The sequence below is a fragment of the Elaeis guineensis genome, chromosome 3 (genome assembly GCF_000442705.2).
Source record: "Elaeis guineensis isolate ETL-2024a chromosome 3, EG11, whole genome shotgun sequence".
Lineage (NCBI taxonomy): Eukaryota > Viridiplantae > Streptophyta > Magnoliopsida > Arecales > Arecaceae > Elaeis > Elaeis guineensis.
Window position 1 is genome coordinate 115,367,245 of NC_025995.2, and position 18,761 is coordinate 115,386,005.

The 18,761-nt window shown below is 35.6% G+C and overlaps 1 protein-coding gene across 1 annotated transcript; it reads left to right on the plus strand.

The window, feature by feature from the left end:
- The first annotated feature begins 9,843 nt into the window (after positions 1–9,843).
- LOC105040702 (uncharacterized) lies at positions 9,844–18,727 on the plus strand. The gene is made up of 6 exons (XM_010917354.4): positions 9,844–10,136; positions 10,761–10,915; positions 16,565–16,782; positions 17,118–17,730; positions 17,832–18,356; positions 18,485–18,727. Exons 1-6 carry the CDS (start codon positions 9,955–9,957, stop codon positions 18,595–18,597), a joined length of 1,806 nt encoding a protein of 601 aa, XP_010915656.1. The 5' UTR covers positions 9,844–9,954; the 3' UTR covers positions 18,598–18,727.
- The last annotated feature ends 34 nt before the right edge of the window (positions 18,728–18,761 follow it).

The following is an 18,761-nucleotide window of genomic DNA, read 5'->3' on the forward strand; positions in this document are numbered from 1 at the left end:
TGTTTAAATTAATTTAATTATTTAAAATGATATTTTTTATTTCAATTATAATTATCAATTTTATTTTTTAAAATTAAAAATTAAAAATTTTGTTTTTCAATTAGAATTACAATTTCTATTTTTTTTCAAATCTATTTTTTTCCTTTCTTTCTTTTTTAGGGTATTTTTTATTTTTTTACAATATTTTTTTATTTTCTTCAGATAATTTTAAAAAAAAATTATTTCTTTTAAAGTTCAATTTATAAAATTTTTTTTCCATATTTTTCCTCATTTTTTAACTTTTTAATGTATTTATTTTTTGATCAAAATTTAATTCAAATTAAATTTTTTTAAGTCACATTTATAAAACACCCTAAAAAAATTGTAATTAATTTAATTTAATTTTATTCTTTTATGATATATTTTTTTTAATTTAATTTATAATTTTTATAATTTTAAATTTTAAATTTAGTTTTCTTCCATTTTTATCTTTTTGACATTCTATTACGTATTTTTTTTCTTTATTTAAAATATTTTTTAAAAAATTATATTTAAATTAATTTAGTAATTTAAAATATTTCTTTAATTTCAATTACAATTTTAATTCTTATTTCTTAAAATTAAAAATTATAAACTTTGTTCTTCAATTACAATTATAATTTTTATTTTTTTTAATTCTTTATGTTTTTATGAAATTTTTTTAGGCTATTTTTAAATTTTTTTTGAATCTTTTTTAAATAAATTAATTTTAATTTGAGAAAATAATTTGAAAAAAATAATTTTATTTCAATTAATCTTTAAAATTTTATTTTTTTTCAAATTTTAATTTATAATTCTTTTTTTTTTATTTTTTTATAAATTTTTATTTTTTAATGCTACATTTTATTTTTTAAATTCTTTTTTAAATTTTTTTGACAAGCATTTGAAATGATGTTTTTCAATTAAATTTCAAATTTTTATTTCTTTCATATTTCTTTCTCTTTTTTTTTATTTTCTATGATATTTTTAATTTTTAAATTTCTTAAGATTTTTTTTCATATTTTTTAAAAAAAATTTGAAAAAAAATATCTAAATTTATTTTTTTTTTGAATTACAAATTCAAAATTTTATATTCTAAATTTCAATCAAAATTAAAATTTTAATTTATTTATTAATTTTAAATTTTTTTAAAAAAAATTCATTAATTTCTGATTTTTTTCTTTTTTTTGTGGAAAAAATTGAAAACGCCATTTTGAATGGCGTTTTTAAAAACGCCATTTCAATTGTCGTTTCTTTTTTTTTTTTTTTTTGGGACGATGCCATCGTGGAAAATAGGGTGACGTGGAGGGAGGAAAAAACGTCATTCAAAATGGTATTTTTTTTTTTTTTTGTATTAGTTTGATAAAAAAGTTTGATTTTGAATTATTTTGATATTTAAGTTTTTTTTTTGTATTATTCTGGAAAAGACCTCCTCAACGGGCTCATCCCTTTGAATTTCTTGGGTCTTCTCCTGTGACGTCACATGAAGAATGCAGCCGTTTATATGGTGATCTAGTATGACGTAGAAAAAATGATACGCATTATATGGAGTCCTAACATTTTTTGCCAGATGTAAACTAACATTTTTTTTTTTTTTGATACTGGGTAAACTAATATGTTTTTTGATTAGCTATAATGCGGCTAAATGTATGGGCATTAATATGGAGTCATAACAATTTTTAAGATGTACACTAATATATTTTGACATTAACCATAATGTGGTTAAACGTATAGGTTTATATCTCATAGGTCTCATTTAGCATTCTTGTAAATAGTAGAGTTTTTATTTGTACAACTTTAGATAGTAAAGTTTCATTCATAAAGCTTTTCAATAAAAGGTTAGTTACTTTTTGATAATTATACTTCTAAAGTACTGGTTGTTTCATATAATTACATTGAGGTTTAAATAAATAATAAAGAAACCATCACTGTAAAATTATATAAACCATGTTTGGATACTATGGGATTCATGCTAATCCTATAGGATTTAGCAATCCCAAGAATAAAAATTTAATAAAAATTAGAATCGACTATTTGGATGATTAAACCTAAGGATGCCGAACCTATAGGAATGTACTTATCCTATAAGATAAAAATAATATCCTCAGGAGGTCACTATTTTTATCCCATGATTCTTATGCCTTGTTTGGGATTGCTATTGACAATAGAATTTTTGGAGCTTTTGGAAGTAGAATTTTTGAAAAGTAGAGCTTTTACAAAAAGTTATTTTCTATTGGACAACCACATTTATAAAGTACTTTAGAATTTTATTATATATTTAGTAACTAAAATAAAAAAAGTTATAATAATATAATATAATTATAACATAATTTATAATATAATATTATATATTAGTTATAACCTAATGTAATAATAGATTATAATATAATATAATATAATATATTATATTATTATTAAAATATTATTATGTTATATTATATTATTATAATATTATAATAGATTATATTACATGTCTATAATATAAATATTATTATATTTTAAAGTATTATCTTATTATATAATATTATTATCATATAATGTAATGTAATATAATATAATATATACTATAATATAATATTATTATAATTATGATGTAATATATAATGTAATATAATATAATGGATTATAATCTAATTTAATAATAAATTATAATATAACATATTATATTATATTATTATAATATAATAATATTCTATTATTAATAAATATTGTTATATCAAATTATATTCTAATAATATAATAATACTATAATAGATTATATTATATATTTATAATATATCATAATATTAATTTATTATTATATTATATTATATTTATAGTATAATAATATAGTATGATATAATTATGAGAATTATTAGTGAGTATTTCTATCATTAAAAAAATTTATTTAAATCAAAATAACTTTTTGATATTAGTTAGAAAATATTTTTGGAGAAAACTTCAAAATAGTACTTTTTTCAAGTAGACCTATTTAGCTTTCTGACAAAGCCACAATAGCCTTCCGATCTTTTACCAAACATCACTGTATCATCCCAAAATACTTTTTGAGAGTCAAAAAGTACTTTCTGTCACTCTAAAAGTTTAGCCAAATTAGATCTTGATCCTCTTATGATACGATGGGACATCCTTTCAAAATAATACTTGTCCCACTCTCGGACCTCCTGGACTTCTCGTCGACAACACCCGGACCTTGCACCTCCATCGACGGCACTCCTGTAAACAAGAAGGGAGGGCTCAGTGGGCTCTCATGAACCACAGAGCCGATGAAAGGGGAGGACACTAATGTGGTAGACGGAGATGTTGCCAAAGCTTTGGCTAAGGTGAACAAAACAACTTGGCGACCTTTGTGTTGGGGATGTCTGGCCAGGACACTACTATCACCACAGGACTTTTTCGATACCATACGTTGCAGCAGAAAGAAAGAAGAAATAAAACAAAAACATAATCAAACACGTAGATCAGCCAAAAAGCTGGCCTCCATAGGGCATGCAAGCTTCACTATGAAAAAGAGAAAATTATAAGAGGAGATCATACCCTCAACCCTTATACACCCAATCTCTTCCTCATAAGAAACTTTCCCTCACAGAAGCTCTCTCTCTAGGAAGACCTTTTGAACCTCTGAAGACTGTTGTCTGCTGCCTGACAGTCTGCCTGAAATCCCTGCTCTTGCTCTCCGTCGGCATCTCTCTAGGGTCTGTTGGGTCTGCTGCTGCCTCTACTCATGGTTGCTACTTACGTTCCATTGAACTCACCACTCTACCATGGATGCAAAGCTCTTTGTTCGCCATAGGATATTTTAAAGACCAGAATCCGAGCTTTGATCGAATATGCACTTCGATTATGACCCGAACATGCCTCTAAATCGTCAGATCTCAATCGACTCATCCCTGGGCCGTTTGATCGTACCTCATCTCATGCTGCATGCCTCTGATCACGCTGATCAAGCATCCGACCGTTAGATTAAACTGTAATGCCCTAGGAGTCGTCGGATCGCGCAACAGGCCACCCGGTCCACAAGAAACACCCTGGAACACGAGAAACCACCTGGAAAACACCTTTCGCTCCATATGGACTGTGAGAAACTCAGGGAAAATGGCCTCTCTATCCATGTGGGTCCCCATGGATCGTCGATCTATGCACCAAGCATGGACCGCGTGAGAAAACCACACTGACCGCGCCTGCGCACACCCGCCTGGGCCGTGCACCACATGCGCCTACGCATCCACGCACTGGGCCGCACGCTTGCATCCGGCTTGTGCGCCATCATGCACGCTCGCTCCGCCGCAACCTCCGCCAGCCCACTGTTGGTCTCCACCACCTCATGGATTGTGCCACCTGCTCCGGACTTCTTTCGAGCGTATTTTCTCCATCTGAGCTTCATTTCGACTGATCTTGAGCTCGTTGGACTCCGTTCGTCATCATGGACCTCGCTGTGGGCTCAATATGGATCAAGTCTCGAGATATCAAATTCTAACAATCTCCATATCAACTCGATATTCAGCCTCCTCCTAACTTTAAGGGCTTCTAGATCTTCTTGCCCCCATGCCCTAGAACAATCGTCTGCTGATCATAGATGGACAAACGTGAGAGTCGAGCCAAGCCGCTCGATCCCATTTTCATTGTATGCTGTGCTCCTTCTGACCTAAGGTCTGCTCAGATTATCCTCCTGTGGTAATAGAAATCTCACCCTGCAATATCGCCTCTCATCTTCCTGAGTCTCACGTCTCATGTCCGATCCATTTTTATTTAGAGCTCCACCTCGCTCTAAGCTCCTCCTGAATCCTGAAGCTCCATCTTGCACTGGACTCTCCATCAGGTAGTAATATCCTCTCGTCCTCTTCTTTTCCTTTAGAATAATCCTATCATCGCGTATGACTTTTAAGATTCCTCCATCAGCTACCATCGTGTAGCCTCTCGAATCTAGTCTATTTAGTGAGATAAGATTTCGTCTGAAATCGGATATATATCAGACCTCTCCCAATTTTCTCACTACACCATCATGTGCTCTCCAGCTGACCTTTCCGATGCCTCTGATCGCATATCTCGATCTATTTGACAGATAAACACTGCTCTCCAAGGAATCAAACTGTTTCTCTCTGCAATATATATGATAGGTGTATGCAAAATTTAAAATTCACTATTGAGAAGAAGTAGATACCTCGTTAGATATCTCCAGAATATCATTCTCTGACTCGCTACTAGCCGTCACTGTAGTAGCCTTCATCCGATCTTTGAGTTGAGAGCAATCTCTGACTAGATGTCCCAACTCATCATACCGATAATATTTGGTCTTGCTCAAGTCTCTCGTCCTGGACTTGGACTGCCTTCGTCACAATCTTCTGTCGCTCTGTCTGCCGCCTCCAGCTTCTCCAAAAACCACCAAAGCTGAGCTGCCACCACTTGAGCTCGAAGCTGGATTCTCCCTTCTGAGAATCTCGTTTTGAAGAATCACCACGGTGACCTCGTCCATCTTGATGATGCTCTTTCCTACTAGAAGAGCAGTCATCAAGGACTCATACGAAGAAAAAAATGACGCTAGCAAGACCAGCGCCTTGGTCTTCTCTTCAACTTTTTTGCCAACGCTGAGGAAGGTAGTGAGGATCTTTTGAAAGTGACCGAGATGCTCCTGCATGCTATCCCTCAGTCATCCATTGCTGGAAGAACTGCCTCCAGAGGAAGAGAGTGTTGGTAAAAGACTTCACCATGTATAACTCCTCGACCTTCGATCACAGCACCATTGGAAAAGACCCGCCAAGTATATGGATTACCACCTCATCTGCTAGGTACAAGTAGATTGTACTCACCATCTACATCTGGAGTCGCTTCCAATCTTGCACCTCCATAGTAGTCGACTTCTCCTCGTACAAGAGAGCATCCATCAACTCTTGCTAAATGAGCGCATCCCTCATCCTTGCCTGCCACAAGGTGAAATTACTCTTTCCATCAAATCTGTTGACCTCCACCTTGATTGAGCTTATTTTTTCTATCTTCAATCTTGCTCACCACCGCCACAACCTGCGTCCTAGTATCACCTCGCTATGATACCATTTGATGGGAATATCAGGCCAGGACACCACTACCAGCACAGAATCTTTTCGATACCATGCATTACAAAAGGAAGAAAGAAGAAACAAAACAGAAACATAATCAAATACGTGGATCAACCAAAAAGCTCGCCTCCACGGGGCATGCAAGCTTCACTATGAAAAAAAATTACAAGATAAGATCACACCCTCAACCCTTGTACACCCAATATCTTCCTCACAAGAAGCTCTCCCTCACAGAAGCTCACTCTCTAGAAAGACCTCCTGAACTCCTGAAATGACCGCTGTCTGCTGCCTGACAGTCTACCTAAAGCCCTTGCTTCTGCTCTCTGTCGGTGCCTCTCCAGGGTTTGCTGGGTCTGCTGCTACCTCTGCTCGCGGCTGCTGCTCAGGTTCCCCTGAACTCAGCACTCTACCACGGGTGCAAATGTTCACCACAGGATCTTTTAAAGACCTGAATCCGAGCTTTGATCGGATATGCACTCTGATTATCATCCGAACATGCCTTTGAACCATCAGATCTCTATTGGCTCATCCCTTGGCCGATCGCACCTCATCGCATGCTACATGCCCCCTGATCACGTTGATCAAGCATCCAGCCGTCAGATTAAATTCGCAACACCCTGGGTGCCGTCGGATCGTGCAACAAGCCATCCGATCCACGAGAAACACCCTGGACCATGAGAAACCACCTTTCTGGTCCATGTGGATCGTGAGAAACCTAAGGGAAATGCCCTCCCAGTCCATGCAGATCCCCATGGATTGTCCGTCCATGCATCATGCATGGACCGCATGAGAAAATCGTGTAGGCCGTGCCTGCGCATGTCCACCTAGGCCTGGGCCGTGCACCACATGTGCCTGCATGTCCATGTGCTGGGCGCACGCTCGTAGCCGCCGCATGCACTCGCTCCGCGGCAACCTCTGCCAGCCATCTGTTCCGAACTTCTCTCAAGCATATCTTTTCCATCTGGACTCCATTTTGGTTGATTTTAGGCTCGTTGGACTCCGTTCATCAACGCAGACCTCACTGTGGGCTCTATGTGGATTGAATTTCGAGCCATCAAATCCTAACACTTTGGACCATCTTTTTAATCTCCTTTGGAGAAACCCTAGCTTCCGAAGGTAGTTCAGCCTGGGATAAGGGTGCCATTGATACTGAACATTGGGAGCAAGGTGATGTGGTGGGTGATCTAGTGTTGCCTGATGAAGTCGAGTTGGTAGAGGAAGTAGAGGGCTGGATCAAGCTGGTCGAGATGCTAACGACGAGGAGATGGTGGCAACAGACGTTGGTAGTGGGGCCAAGGAGACATTAGAAGATAGGGCAGACGTTGGTAGCGGGGCTGGAGGTAGGGAGATGGGAGTATATGGAGAAGATATGATCAAAGTCGGCAAAGCAGATGTCGAATGAGGCGAGGAAGTCGGTGATCAAGAAGAGGGGGGTGGTGCGGAGGGCATGGTTGAGGGAGAGAGCCTTCAAGGAGTTGACACCAAGCTCGTGCTCGAGCTAAATGAGCTTCTTGTGGAAGTGAACACTAGCATCACCGCAACCAATGGAGGAGGAGACGGTAGGGGAGAGCAGCCGAAGGGGAATGAAAGCAATCCTAGGGTTGGTTTTGAGGTGGTTCAAGTGGAAGAGGAAGAGAAGGGAGCTGTAGATGAAGAGTCATCTCGTTCATGTGGGAAAGGTGGATTGTTGATGATGGCAATCCAGTTATCATTGCAAACTCATCATTTGATCCGACGATCTTGTCTGTTGAATGGATGGATTGAGTGAATCAAAATCTTTGTTCATTTGTTTCATTTGCCAGAGGCAACGTCTTGTAAAATAAACTCAAGCTCAACTATGAAACGATCAATAACAGCCCAATCCCATGTATGAAGGGCTTATATAATTCGTTGCAATTTTTTCTATACATGGATAATCTCATAGCATGAGGATACTTTCCTCTCTGCACCAATGCACTTAATGAAGTCATAAAGTGCACTATATTATGGTTATATCAGTTAGGGATTGCTGTGTTTTTGTATATGATGTTGTGTTACGCTAAAAACTGCCATACATAGAAATTATGATTTTTTTTAAATATTATTTTTTTAATATTTAATTTCAAAATTATCTCTATTTTAAAATTATTTTTGTCGTTACCATGCGGTTAAAATCATAGGTTGAATCTATGATTTTAATTGATTGAGATGGCAATTAAAATTATAGGATCAACCCATGATCTCAACGAAATTGCGTATTAAACTAGCAATTTCATGGTTTTCCTATCCTTGTCTCCTTGGTTCCTTGTTCTCCCTTTCATTTTTTTTTTCTTTGGGTGGAAGACCTGCAGGATCAAGGGCATACAAAAAAAAAAATAAAAGAAATTGTGAGATGCATCTACGATTTCTAATGCCAAATCATTCATTTGAGATCATGAATCCAACCCACGATTTTAATAAAATCATGGATTGGACTCATGATTTTACTAAAATCATTGGTTAAACATACAATTTCGCACTCCCACACACCTCAAACAAAATTATGAATTCAATCCATAATTTTAATCTAGACTTGAAATCGTGAATCCAACCCATGATTTCAACTACATTGAACGACAATCATATATCCAAAAATAGTTTTAAGACAACAGTAGTTTTGAAATTAAATAATAAAAAAAATATTTTAAAAATTCATAGAAATTATATCCATCAATACTTGAAAAATATATAAAGATACGTTAGCTTTTTTATATGAATTATTTTATAAATATAATAATTAGTATAATATTTTGAAAAGGATGAAATTATTATTTTGATAATAGAAGGGATATAGAGACGAGGAAGAAGAGAGATGCAGAAAATTTTAATTTATCATTCAAAACATATGATAGAATTAGTTATGCATGATTTTCTCCTAATAGGATTATATGTATAATCTTACAGGATCAAAACCCACGCCACATCATAAATTTTATTCTAAGAATATAAATTCTAGGCACCCAAATAGAGCCGTAAGATTAATTTTTTACTAGAGTTTGTTAAATATCCGGATTCAGATTTAAAAAATTTTTAAAATTCAAAACTAGATCCAAATTTGATATACTTTATGAATAGATATATGGATCTGAAGTTTTACTGAAATTAAATTTAAAGCGAATGTCATCGTTTACTAGAACAATTTTTTATACATCATATGCGGCGTAGAAAAAATACATTATCCAATCTGATTGTATCATGTAGCCACCGCTTTCTAACGAGCATTTAATGTTTACGGTTTTACTTTTTCGTTTGAAATTTTTAATAACGAAAATATTCTTCTCTTCTGAAAAAATTATGACATCATGTGGCCATATTATAACATGCTGCTGCGATCATATTATAACTTTCTATTGATAATTTGGCCATACGATATCAGAGAAAGATATTTTATCATTTAAAAATTTTATAAATTTTTATTGACGAAAATATCTCTCTCTTTATAATTTTTTTAAAAAAATTATCGCTGCATAAGAAATTATAATTTGATCGTAAAATATTATGATAAAAAAATATCATAATTTTTTGAAAATATAAAAAATATTTTAATCATACAAAATTTTAAATAAAAATAAAATTATAAATATTAAATATATTATTAAATATGCGTCGAGGGATTAGCTACGTGCTCGAATGATTGGATCCTCCACGCCAATTATATTGCACCGTGGTGCACCTCATGCTATTGTGAGCCGATCGCCCTGGTCCTGGATGCGAGACAGCGGTACCTCGCATCTCGGACTTGGCCTGGCTACTCCATTAACATAATATAATATAATCCTCCTTGGCCGCCAAGAAATCTCATCGGTTGATCCCTCGTCCATCACCTTCCTGTCTCAAAGGGGGAAAAGAACGACAAAAAAAAAAAAGGGGGACGACGGCAGAGAAGAACATGGAGTCTGGCGGAGTCGGAGGGTTGGTGGGAAGGTGTATTGAGGCGGCAAGCGCCAACAAGGAGACCGTGGAGAAATGGCGGAGGCAGCGGAGGACCCTCGAACGCCTTCCTGCCCAGCTCGCCGACGCCCTCCTCCGCCGCCTCATCCGCCGCCGCCTCCTTTACCCCTCCTTGCTAGAGTTCGTTCACCTTTCTCCATATACTCCCCTTAAAAAATTTCGTGTCATCAAACCTAGATTCCTTTAACACTCTGTTGAGGATGAAATATTAAATGTTCGTTGATTCGCGTTAGTTCCAAAGTTATCTATGATCCGGATTTTTTAATGCTAAGAGTTATCCTTGATCTTCTTTTCCCTGTCGAAAAAGGTTACATCTTTGTAAATTCTTGCGAAATTTGGTTGTTGTTTAAATGGGTGGTCCTACACGGCAAAATCATTCTTTGGTACAAAATCGCTGCCGCTTATTGCTTAAATTGGTACTTTTAGAAGCTTTTTTTGTTTTGTAAATTAGATACTAACTTTGACTCAATTGTTTTCTTAAAAGTAAAATTACAGATAATTATGTTATATTCTTGTTATGGCTTCGAAACAATCCATCTCTTTTGTGTTATAGGTCTCCAATTTATCGGGTATATATATATATATATATAGTATTGGTGCATTCAATACATGTGCTATGGGAATTTTGTATCATGGCAAATAGCAAGGACCAGTGCTATCGATGATATTGCAAACCATATATTATTTTCATCTTGATCATCCTTATTCTCTTTTAAACATGTTGTAATTGGCTTTCATTTGCAGAGTCTTCCAGCAGTCAGTGGAGGAAATTGACTTGAAAGGTGAGAGCTATGTGGATGCGGAGTGGATGGCATACCTGGGTGCATTTCGTTACCTGCATAGTTTAAATCTTGCGGACTGCAGGGCCATCAACAATTCTGCTCTTTGGCTAGTCACAGGTATGATTTATTTACATGTCTTGCCATATAACAAGTTCTATATTAGATGTGATAAAATGCTTACTATTCTGATCCTGGTCTTGGGATAGCTTTTGCTCCATCGTAAAATGTGTTCTGATGTTTGATGTGCAAGCCGGTTGATTACCATCCATCTTACATCAATAACATTTGGGTGGTCATTCATTCTTAAATAAACCTTCCCTAAAGATAACACTTCCTCATTCCCCCCAATAATTTGATAAGATACTCTGTAGCTGTTGTATTTCTTATTTAAGAAGATCTAATCACAAATTACTATGGAAAGAAGTATACATTGTAATTCTGATTATCAACATGCAGAATACGATGCTCAGAAAATGGTTGGTATGAATAATATTAGTTGTTCCAGCGATGTTGCTAAGTTAATGTTCTGATTTTATTGTTTGTGGGAGGTCAAGAAAGAATTTGGGAAAGCCTTTGGCAATTAAGCACTGCAGTACAAAAGCAAAAGATGGGTGTGGAAAATGATGATTAGTATGTTGATTACTGTAAACATGAAATTGCAAACTGCTAATGGCTTAGGTTTCATCAACCATGAAGATATTCAGTTGATTCAATGATGGTTAGAGGTGAATGTTACTTTATCTTTATGATGATTAAACTTGATGGAGAGAGATTGTATTCCAACATATTGGTTCCTATTACACAATCATTCATATAATGCAAGCTAAGTGTATTATAATGACTATTGGTATATGTGAATAGGATCATCATGGGAATGAATCTTTTGTATGGGAATTATATTGGCAAGGATTTAAGCTTAATGACAAGTAATATGACGCATTGTGCTTATTTCCCATCTCATGCTTTGCAGCCATCTCTCATGCCACCTTATGCTTGTGCAGCCACCTCATGCTTATTATTAAGCTGCCATCTCAAATCGTTTTGTCTTAGCTACCACCTCATTCTTGTACACCTCTTGCCTTAGGAATATCAAAGTATCCACATCGTGTTTACATATCAGCCACCTAGCTGAACCATAGCTTGACACCTAGTTACTTCTAGGTTGGGGTTGGATCCCTCATGCTTAAAGACATCTATAAATAGGAGGTTGCAGCCCCCATTCTATCATTTTTGCCGCTCTATTCAGCCACCTACAATGTAGATAACTGATGAAGCAAATGAGAAAAAGTAATAAAGAAACGAAATGAATACCAAGCAATCTGTTTGAAGAGAGGAGAGCAAGATTTGCTATCTCGCTACTGGATCCCATACTGGTAACATCTTGGTACTGTGTTGGTATGCCTAGTACAGGCTTGGTTTGGTGTACGGATAGTTGGAACACTCCTTGTACCATGTACTAGTTTGGTGCGTACAATGCTGGTATGCATCGGTACTGACCAGTACGGTATGCCATGGAAGAGAGAGTGGTCTGAAGTTTTAAGATGAAAATTGGTAGGTGCCCTTACATGATTTACAATCCATATTAGTGACTCATTGATGGGCTTTAAATGGATTTAATTGGTTTTCTACTCTTCACTGTCTATGAATTGTCTAAAATCCTTGTTTCTAACTTCAGTTGGGCTATTGGTTTTAATTTCAGCATTATCCTTGTTACATGGATACTGTTCTATATCATATATCTTGGCTATACATAAATGATGAAAGTTTTCATATTTTTTCCATCTCTTTTTTTTCCAAATATTTTATGGCAAGTGAATTTTGAAACATATGTGCTTTGAATGAATATTTGACATGCGAGTTTATCTGTGTTAAGTCATCGTGATTTAAATTTATTTCAATATACTAGAGAGATTTCTTTGATTCTAGTCATTTGAATTGTCCATTAACAATTGGATTGCCTAAAAGTGAAATGTTTCATTTGTTATGATGTGAAATGAAAAATTTTGGTTAGTTATATTATGATAAATGACCCTGGCCGGTAGGGGGTAATTTGTTATCCTACATGTTCTCAATAGAGACACAATGCAGGACTATGGCTGGCAGGGGGTAGGTTGTCATCCTTCATGTTCTCGGCAGAGATATGATGTAGGGTGCTGGTCGGTAGGGGTAACTTGTGGGGCTTTATGTTCTCGGTAGAGATATGATGCAGGACCTAGGCCAGTGGAAGTAAGTTGTTGGCTTTCATGTTCTCAATAGAGATGATGCAGCAAATCCTTGATCGGCGAGTATAATAGTTGGTCTCAGTGAACCTTTAGCTAATGGGCCTATTGATCAGTAAATTTCTGACTAGCATATATATTTGTTGGTTACTGACCAGTTGATATTGACATGATTGTAATAATTCTTTCAAAGTTTCGATGTAACATCCCCAGTGTATTTCAAGCTGTTTTAGGTGTATTTTAGTGTTTCTCTAAACAAGTTTTTTTTTTAAAACAATATTGCATGAGAAGTATGCATCCTGATGATACCAATGGTTTTCAAAAGTGTTGAAGTGTTTCAAAATAAAAGTACATCTGAATGTACTTATTATATATGTATTATAAAATATTGTTTATTGACTATTTTAATTTTAATATGTATGTATCTTCACTGTTCCCATCGTTCTATTTTGCTTCACACTTTATTGTTCTCTGCATCTTGGTATTTCCTATGTAGCTTATCATTCAACTACAACATATCCGATTGAAAGTCTAATTGGTATTAGGCTGCTACCAAGCTTAACCTGTTGGTGTACGTAGGGAAGCTACTACCATAGAAGGAAGAGATAGATCCTTTTTGTGTATCTTGAGGTAATGCTTATAGTTGTAGAAGCGACTGTATTAGTAAAGTGAGGGGAAAGTTTATAATGTTCCTATATTGAGGGATGAAATATTTGCTTATAAACTAAACTATTTTGCATATTATAAGACAATGGAATGAAATAAATGTTGGTTTGATTTTAGAATTTTGAGTGGCAAAAGTTTAGTTGAATGAAATTTTATTTGCTCTGTATGATCAAATGGCTATTTATTTTTCAGTTACATTTCATGAAGTTTAAATTGATAAATATGTGCTTCTATGGCAATCAACTGACTTCAATCCATTTATTGATTCATTGAGAATCTGAGATTGTTGCCACACTGGGATTTGGGAGAAAGGTTCCAGGTTGTGACAGAGGTACTTCTTGGAAGGAGATTTTCGGCATGTAAAGAAAGTGGGTGTTCTTTTGGTGTGCTGTTATATTTTCATCTGTCTGCTGAAAGTGGGTGTTCTTTTGGTGTGCTGTCATATTTTCATCTATCTTTATTCAATGATAAAGTTGTCGTTTGTTTGAAGCAATATGAACTTCTTGGACTTTTATTGATGAGAGGCAATTTTCTATAACTGAGTTTTGACAAACATCTCGCACTATGCACACTTGGTGGATGCATTGTCATCTTAGATCATCTTAGATTCAGTCTTCTAATTTCACAGTACTCTTTAAAGTTTATTCTTTACCATCATCGGCAGATACTCCTAAATAAAGTAACAACTATTTTTAATAAGAATATGGATTTGATCGCTTTTGTTAAATGGGGTGATTTTAGAAAGGAAGATAAATTTTTAGTTATGGATTTATTATAATTTATGTGTGATACTTATAAACAAAGGATGTTCCATCATAAGTGAAACCAGTATGAGAAAAAAATTATAATTGCAAGCAAGATTTTAAATCCTGTGGGATAAAGGTGTTCCAGTTTCTCTATAGAACTGGATGCTCCGCTGTTCCGTTCCGTCCCAATAACAGTTCTGGTCATATGTCCCAATGGATATCCTTCATCTTTCTCCTCTTCTTCTTTTCTTTCTTTCTTTCCTTTTTTTTTTCTTTTTTCTTTCTTCCTTCTTTTGTTTCTTTCTCTTTGCTTTCCCTTCTTTGCTTTCCTTTTTCTTTCTTTTTCTTCTCCCTTTCTTTCTTTTTTTCATTTTTCTTCTTCTTTCTTTTTATTTTTTCTTTTCTTCATCTTTCCTTCATTTCTTTCTTTCCTCTTTCTTCTCTCTCTGCAAGGATGGGTTTCGGAGTTCCGAGTCTGTCCCGATCCCATTTTCTCACGAAAATGGGATGGGATGGCTGGAACACCCTCTGTCCTGCTAGGACGTAAAACCTTGATTGTAAGGCTTCCTTCAGTAGTAGGCTTGGTGGTATAGATTTTGGTCATATAAATCATGGCTGGACTAAATTTTATATTGGCATTTCACGATGATTATATTTGGATCTTTTAGAAGCTATTTTAATGAGCACTAAGTGTTTAGATGACTTGATAATAGTTGTCATTATCGTTACTTGTGGGAAGCCTTTTAATGGATTCTTTATTACCTAAATCAGGTGTAGTAGGTGCATTAATGTACTAGACATCTTAAAATTCTTATGCAAAAGTAAAAATAAACAATTATGTAATACCAAATATGATTTATTAGATACTTTATTTGTATAAATTCATGAAAGGAATTAGAAGAGAACTAATACAAGAATGGCTAGGCTGTAGACTCTCGATAACTTTTAGACGGTGTTTTGCACACTACCCCCCCCCCTGCGGGGAACCTCTCTTCTTTGTTCTTTTTCTCTAAGGCTATGAGCAAGGATTTAGGTCCCGACAGGATGTCCTGGGGGGCACCGGGATGGGGTACTATCCCATGTGTCTGAACAAGACCGTCCTATATTTCGATCGAGACATTTTAAGACATTCCCTGTCTCAAGTGTCGGGACAGGGCAGGATGGCAGCGCATCCTATTCCACGCCCCTCCCATTTCATGGGAAAACCGGGACAGCTATGTCCACTGGTATTTAAAATCTTGGTTATGAGATGATCTTTTGTTTTAAGGTCAAGTTTATTAAGTAGTCCTGCCAGGGTTCATGTTGAGCTTTGAGGAACATGCAGATTTTCTGTGGTCAGGAGTCTCCACTTGGCCTGTTTATTAGTTTCTTTTAGAGCTTCTGGATGTACCTTCTGTTGATGATTTTTGAAGAGGGTTCATAAATAAGGGATAAGATGAACACAGTTACTTAGATGAACTTATAATGAAAGGGAACCACTCCATGAATGAAATTTGACCACATTCTCACATGCTTGATGGGATTGGATTGTCAAACTGTTTTCAGGACAACTGTCATTATGTCGAGGAAAGTTTGTCGGCAAATGATTGATGCCACTACTCTGAAGGACCTTCATGCCGGTAAGTGAAAGGTTTAACATCAGTTTGCATGATTAACCTATGAAGAGAGTAGACATATCACATATAATTGTCTGTTCACGTCCTTATTGGCATGTGAATAGGGAAGAGGCCTCCAATGCGAATATGCTCAGGAACTTTATGAGTGAGACCGAGCAATATGAAACATACTATTAGGGTGGGACTTCATCAAGTCAGCACATTGATGCTTTTTTCCTTTTTCTGTTAAAATTCATTTTCTAGTTGTTCATGAGGATGCTGAAGTTAGGGCACCTAAGCTGGTCTTTAGGAGCTGACTGGTATCAGTTTGGTTGTAAGGGAAACGCTTAGTTTATTACTTCATATGTCTCTTTGCCCTTCTGTCCTCTTTTTTATCTATTTGCTTTTTTTTGCATTGTTTTTTCAACTTCTCAGTGGGAAAGATGACATTAAGGGAACAAGAATTTACTTGGTTAAGACACCTTGAGTTCATTCATGAAGGTGATATGATAAATATCTTTCATACTTTCTTCATATTAGGAATGACTAGTCTCAAGGAGCTGGATCTGTCAAGGTGCTCTAAGATTACTGACGCTGGCCTTAAGCATGTGCTATCCATTAAAAATCTGGAGAAGCTATGCATTTCAGAGACTAGATTGACTGCTGATGGAGTGATGCTCCTCTCTTCACTTAGCAACTTGCGTCTGTTGGATATAGGAGGCATCCCTGTCACTGACAAAGCACTATCTTCATTACAGGTAACTTTATATATGTCTTGTCAATCATTACATTTTGTATCATTTGTTTCATTTAACAATTGTTTATGTTGTATCATTGAACATTTGACACATCCACTTTTGGATCATATGAAGTTCATCTGCTGGTCACTATAACTTGTGCACTATTTATTTTGAGGAGTATTTCAACTGAGTGATGCCTTAGATTATTATCTTCCTATTTAGATCTATTTGAATATTGTATCTTTTTGGTAAGCAAATATATGTCATACTTTTTGGTGCTTTTCAATCAAAATTGTGTTTTTCTCCACTTGCATTATATTTAAGTGAGATTTATCTTTGATGACTTATTGCAGGTTTTGACAAGACTGGAGCACTTGGATTTGTGGGGTAGCAAAATTTCCAACAATGGAGCTGCTGTCCTTGAAATGTTTCCCAGATTAAGTTTCTTGAATCTAGCTTGGACCAGTGTCACTAGGTTGCCAAATCTTCCTTCTCTCACATGCTTAAACATGAGCCGTTGCACTATTCATTCTATATCTGATGGAAACTGCAAAGCTACTGCTTCTTTATCAAAGCTTTTTCTCCCTGGAACTACCATTGATGATGTTGATGAAGCATTTCGCAATGTGGAAGTAAACAATATGACATTCCTTGATATGTCAGGCTCGTCCATTTGCAACTTCCACTTTTTGGTCAAAATGAAAGGGCTTGAGCATTTGGATCTTAGCTCCAGCACAATGTCTGATACTTTAATTGAACAAGTTGCAAATGTTGGAATAAATTTAAGATATTTAAATCTTAGCAATACGAAACTCACTACACAGGGAGTTTGTATATTGGCTGGAAATGTAATGAATCTTGAATCTCTATCTTTATCTCACACAGGAATTTGTGACACTGCTCTCACATATATTGGTATGATGCCTTCTTTAAGAATGATTGATCTGAGTGCTACAAATATCAAAGGTACCAATCTTACTAAAAGTTTGCTTTCAGCCCCCTTGTCACATAAAACAGATGTTATTATATGTGCTTACTGTCATGTGTCATATATTTTGGAATGTCAGGTTTTGCTTACTGGGGAAGAGATGATTTAGAAAAAACATTTTCACTATGCATGCTTCAGAATCTTAGTCGCTTGGAAAGTCTAAACTTGGAAGAGACAAAAGTAAGAGATGAAGCAATCCATCCCTTGGGATTTTTGAGGGGATTGAACTGTTTGTATCTGAAGAGTGATTTCCTATCAGATGTCTCCTTGCATGCCCTGGCGTCTCTGTCAAATTTGAAATATCTTGGGTTCCGTGGTGCTGTATTGACCAACTCTGGGCTTCTTCTGTATATGCCTCCGGTAACACTTCGTGTACTAGACTTAAGGGGATGCTGGCTCTTGACTGAGGATATTGTTTCATCATTTTGTAGATCCCACCCTCATATTGAGGTGAGACATGAGTCTATTCAAATGATCCATACTATTGAAAATGTTTGTGCTGGTTCATCCCCATTCCACAGAACAATCCAAGCACCAAAACTGAAATCAAAAGAGGGAAAATTATCACACGCTCCAAGTGGATTCCCGGAGTTTGCTTTTGTAGGTAGGAATCTATTGTATTTTCTTATAGAAAGCTGCTGCTGCTGATTCGTCAATTAGTTGTTCCTGCTTTTTTCATTTTTTTTATTTATAGTCTTCCATATCTTATCATGGCATTTTTTTTTGATATAGATGAAAGGACTAAATATACAAGAGAGGAATTGTTGGAGTTGCAGCTTTTGCCTCTATCAAGTTTTCTACCCTATGGTCCAGATGTGCTGCCAGAGGTGCTGAGGAAGGAATAAGATAGATATGGAATATCAAAATTTTAATCCTTTTTCAATGTAATTTTGTTGTGATTATTCTGTAATATATTTGTGAATCGAAATTGCATTCCAATCCTTAATATGAAGTCAAGCAATTTCCTTTTCCCAATTTGCTTCCAACTCGCTGTGCCTGTTGTTGTTTG

Coding starts and splice junctions, on each gene's coding strand:
- LOC105040702 (XM_010917354.4), top strand. CDS start 9,955: ATGGAGTCTGGCGGAGTCGGAGGGTTGGTGGGAAGGTGTATTGAGGCG. Junction 16,783..17,117: donor AAGCACTATCTTCATTACAG/GTAACTTTATAT, acceptor GACTTATTGCAG/GTTTTGACAAGACTGGAGCA. Junction 18,357..18,484: donor CCCGGAGTTTGCTTTTGTAG/GTAGGAATCTAT, acceptor TTTTTGATATAG/ATGAAAGGACTAAATATACA.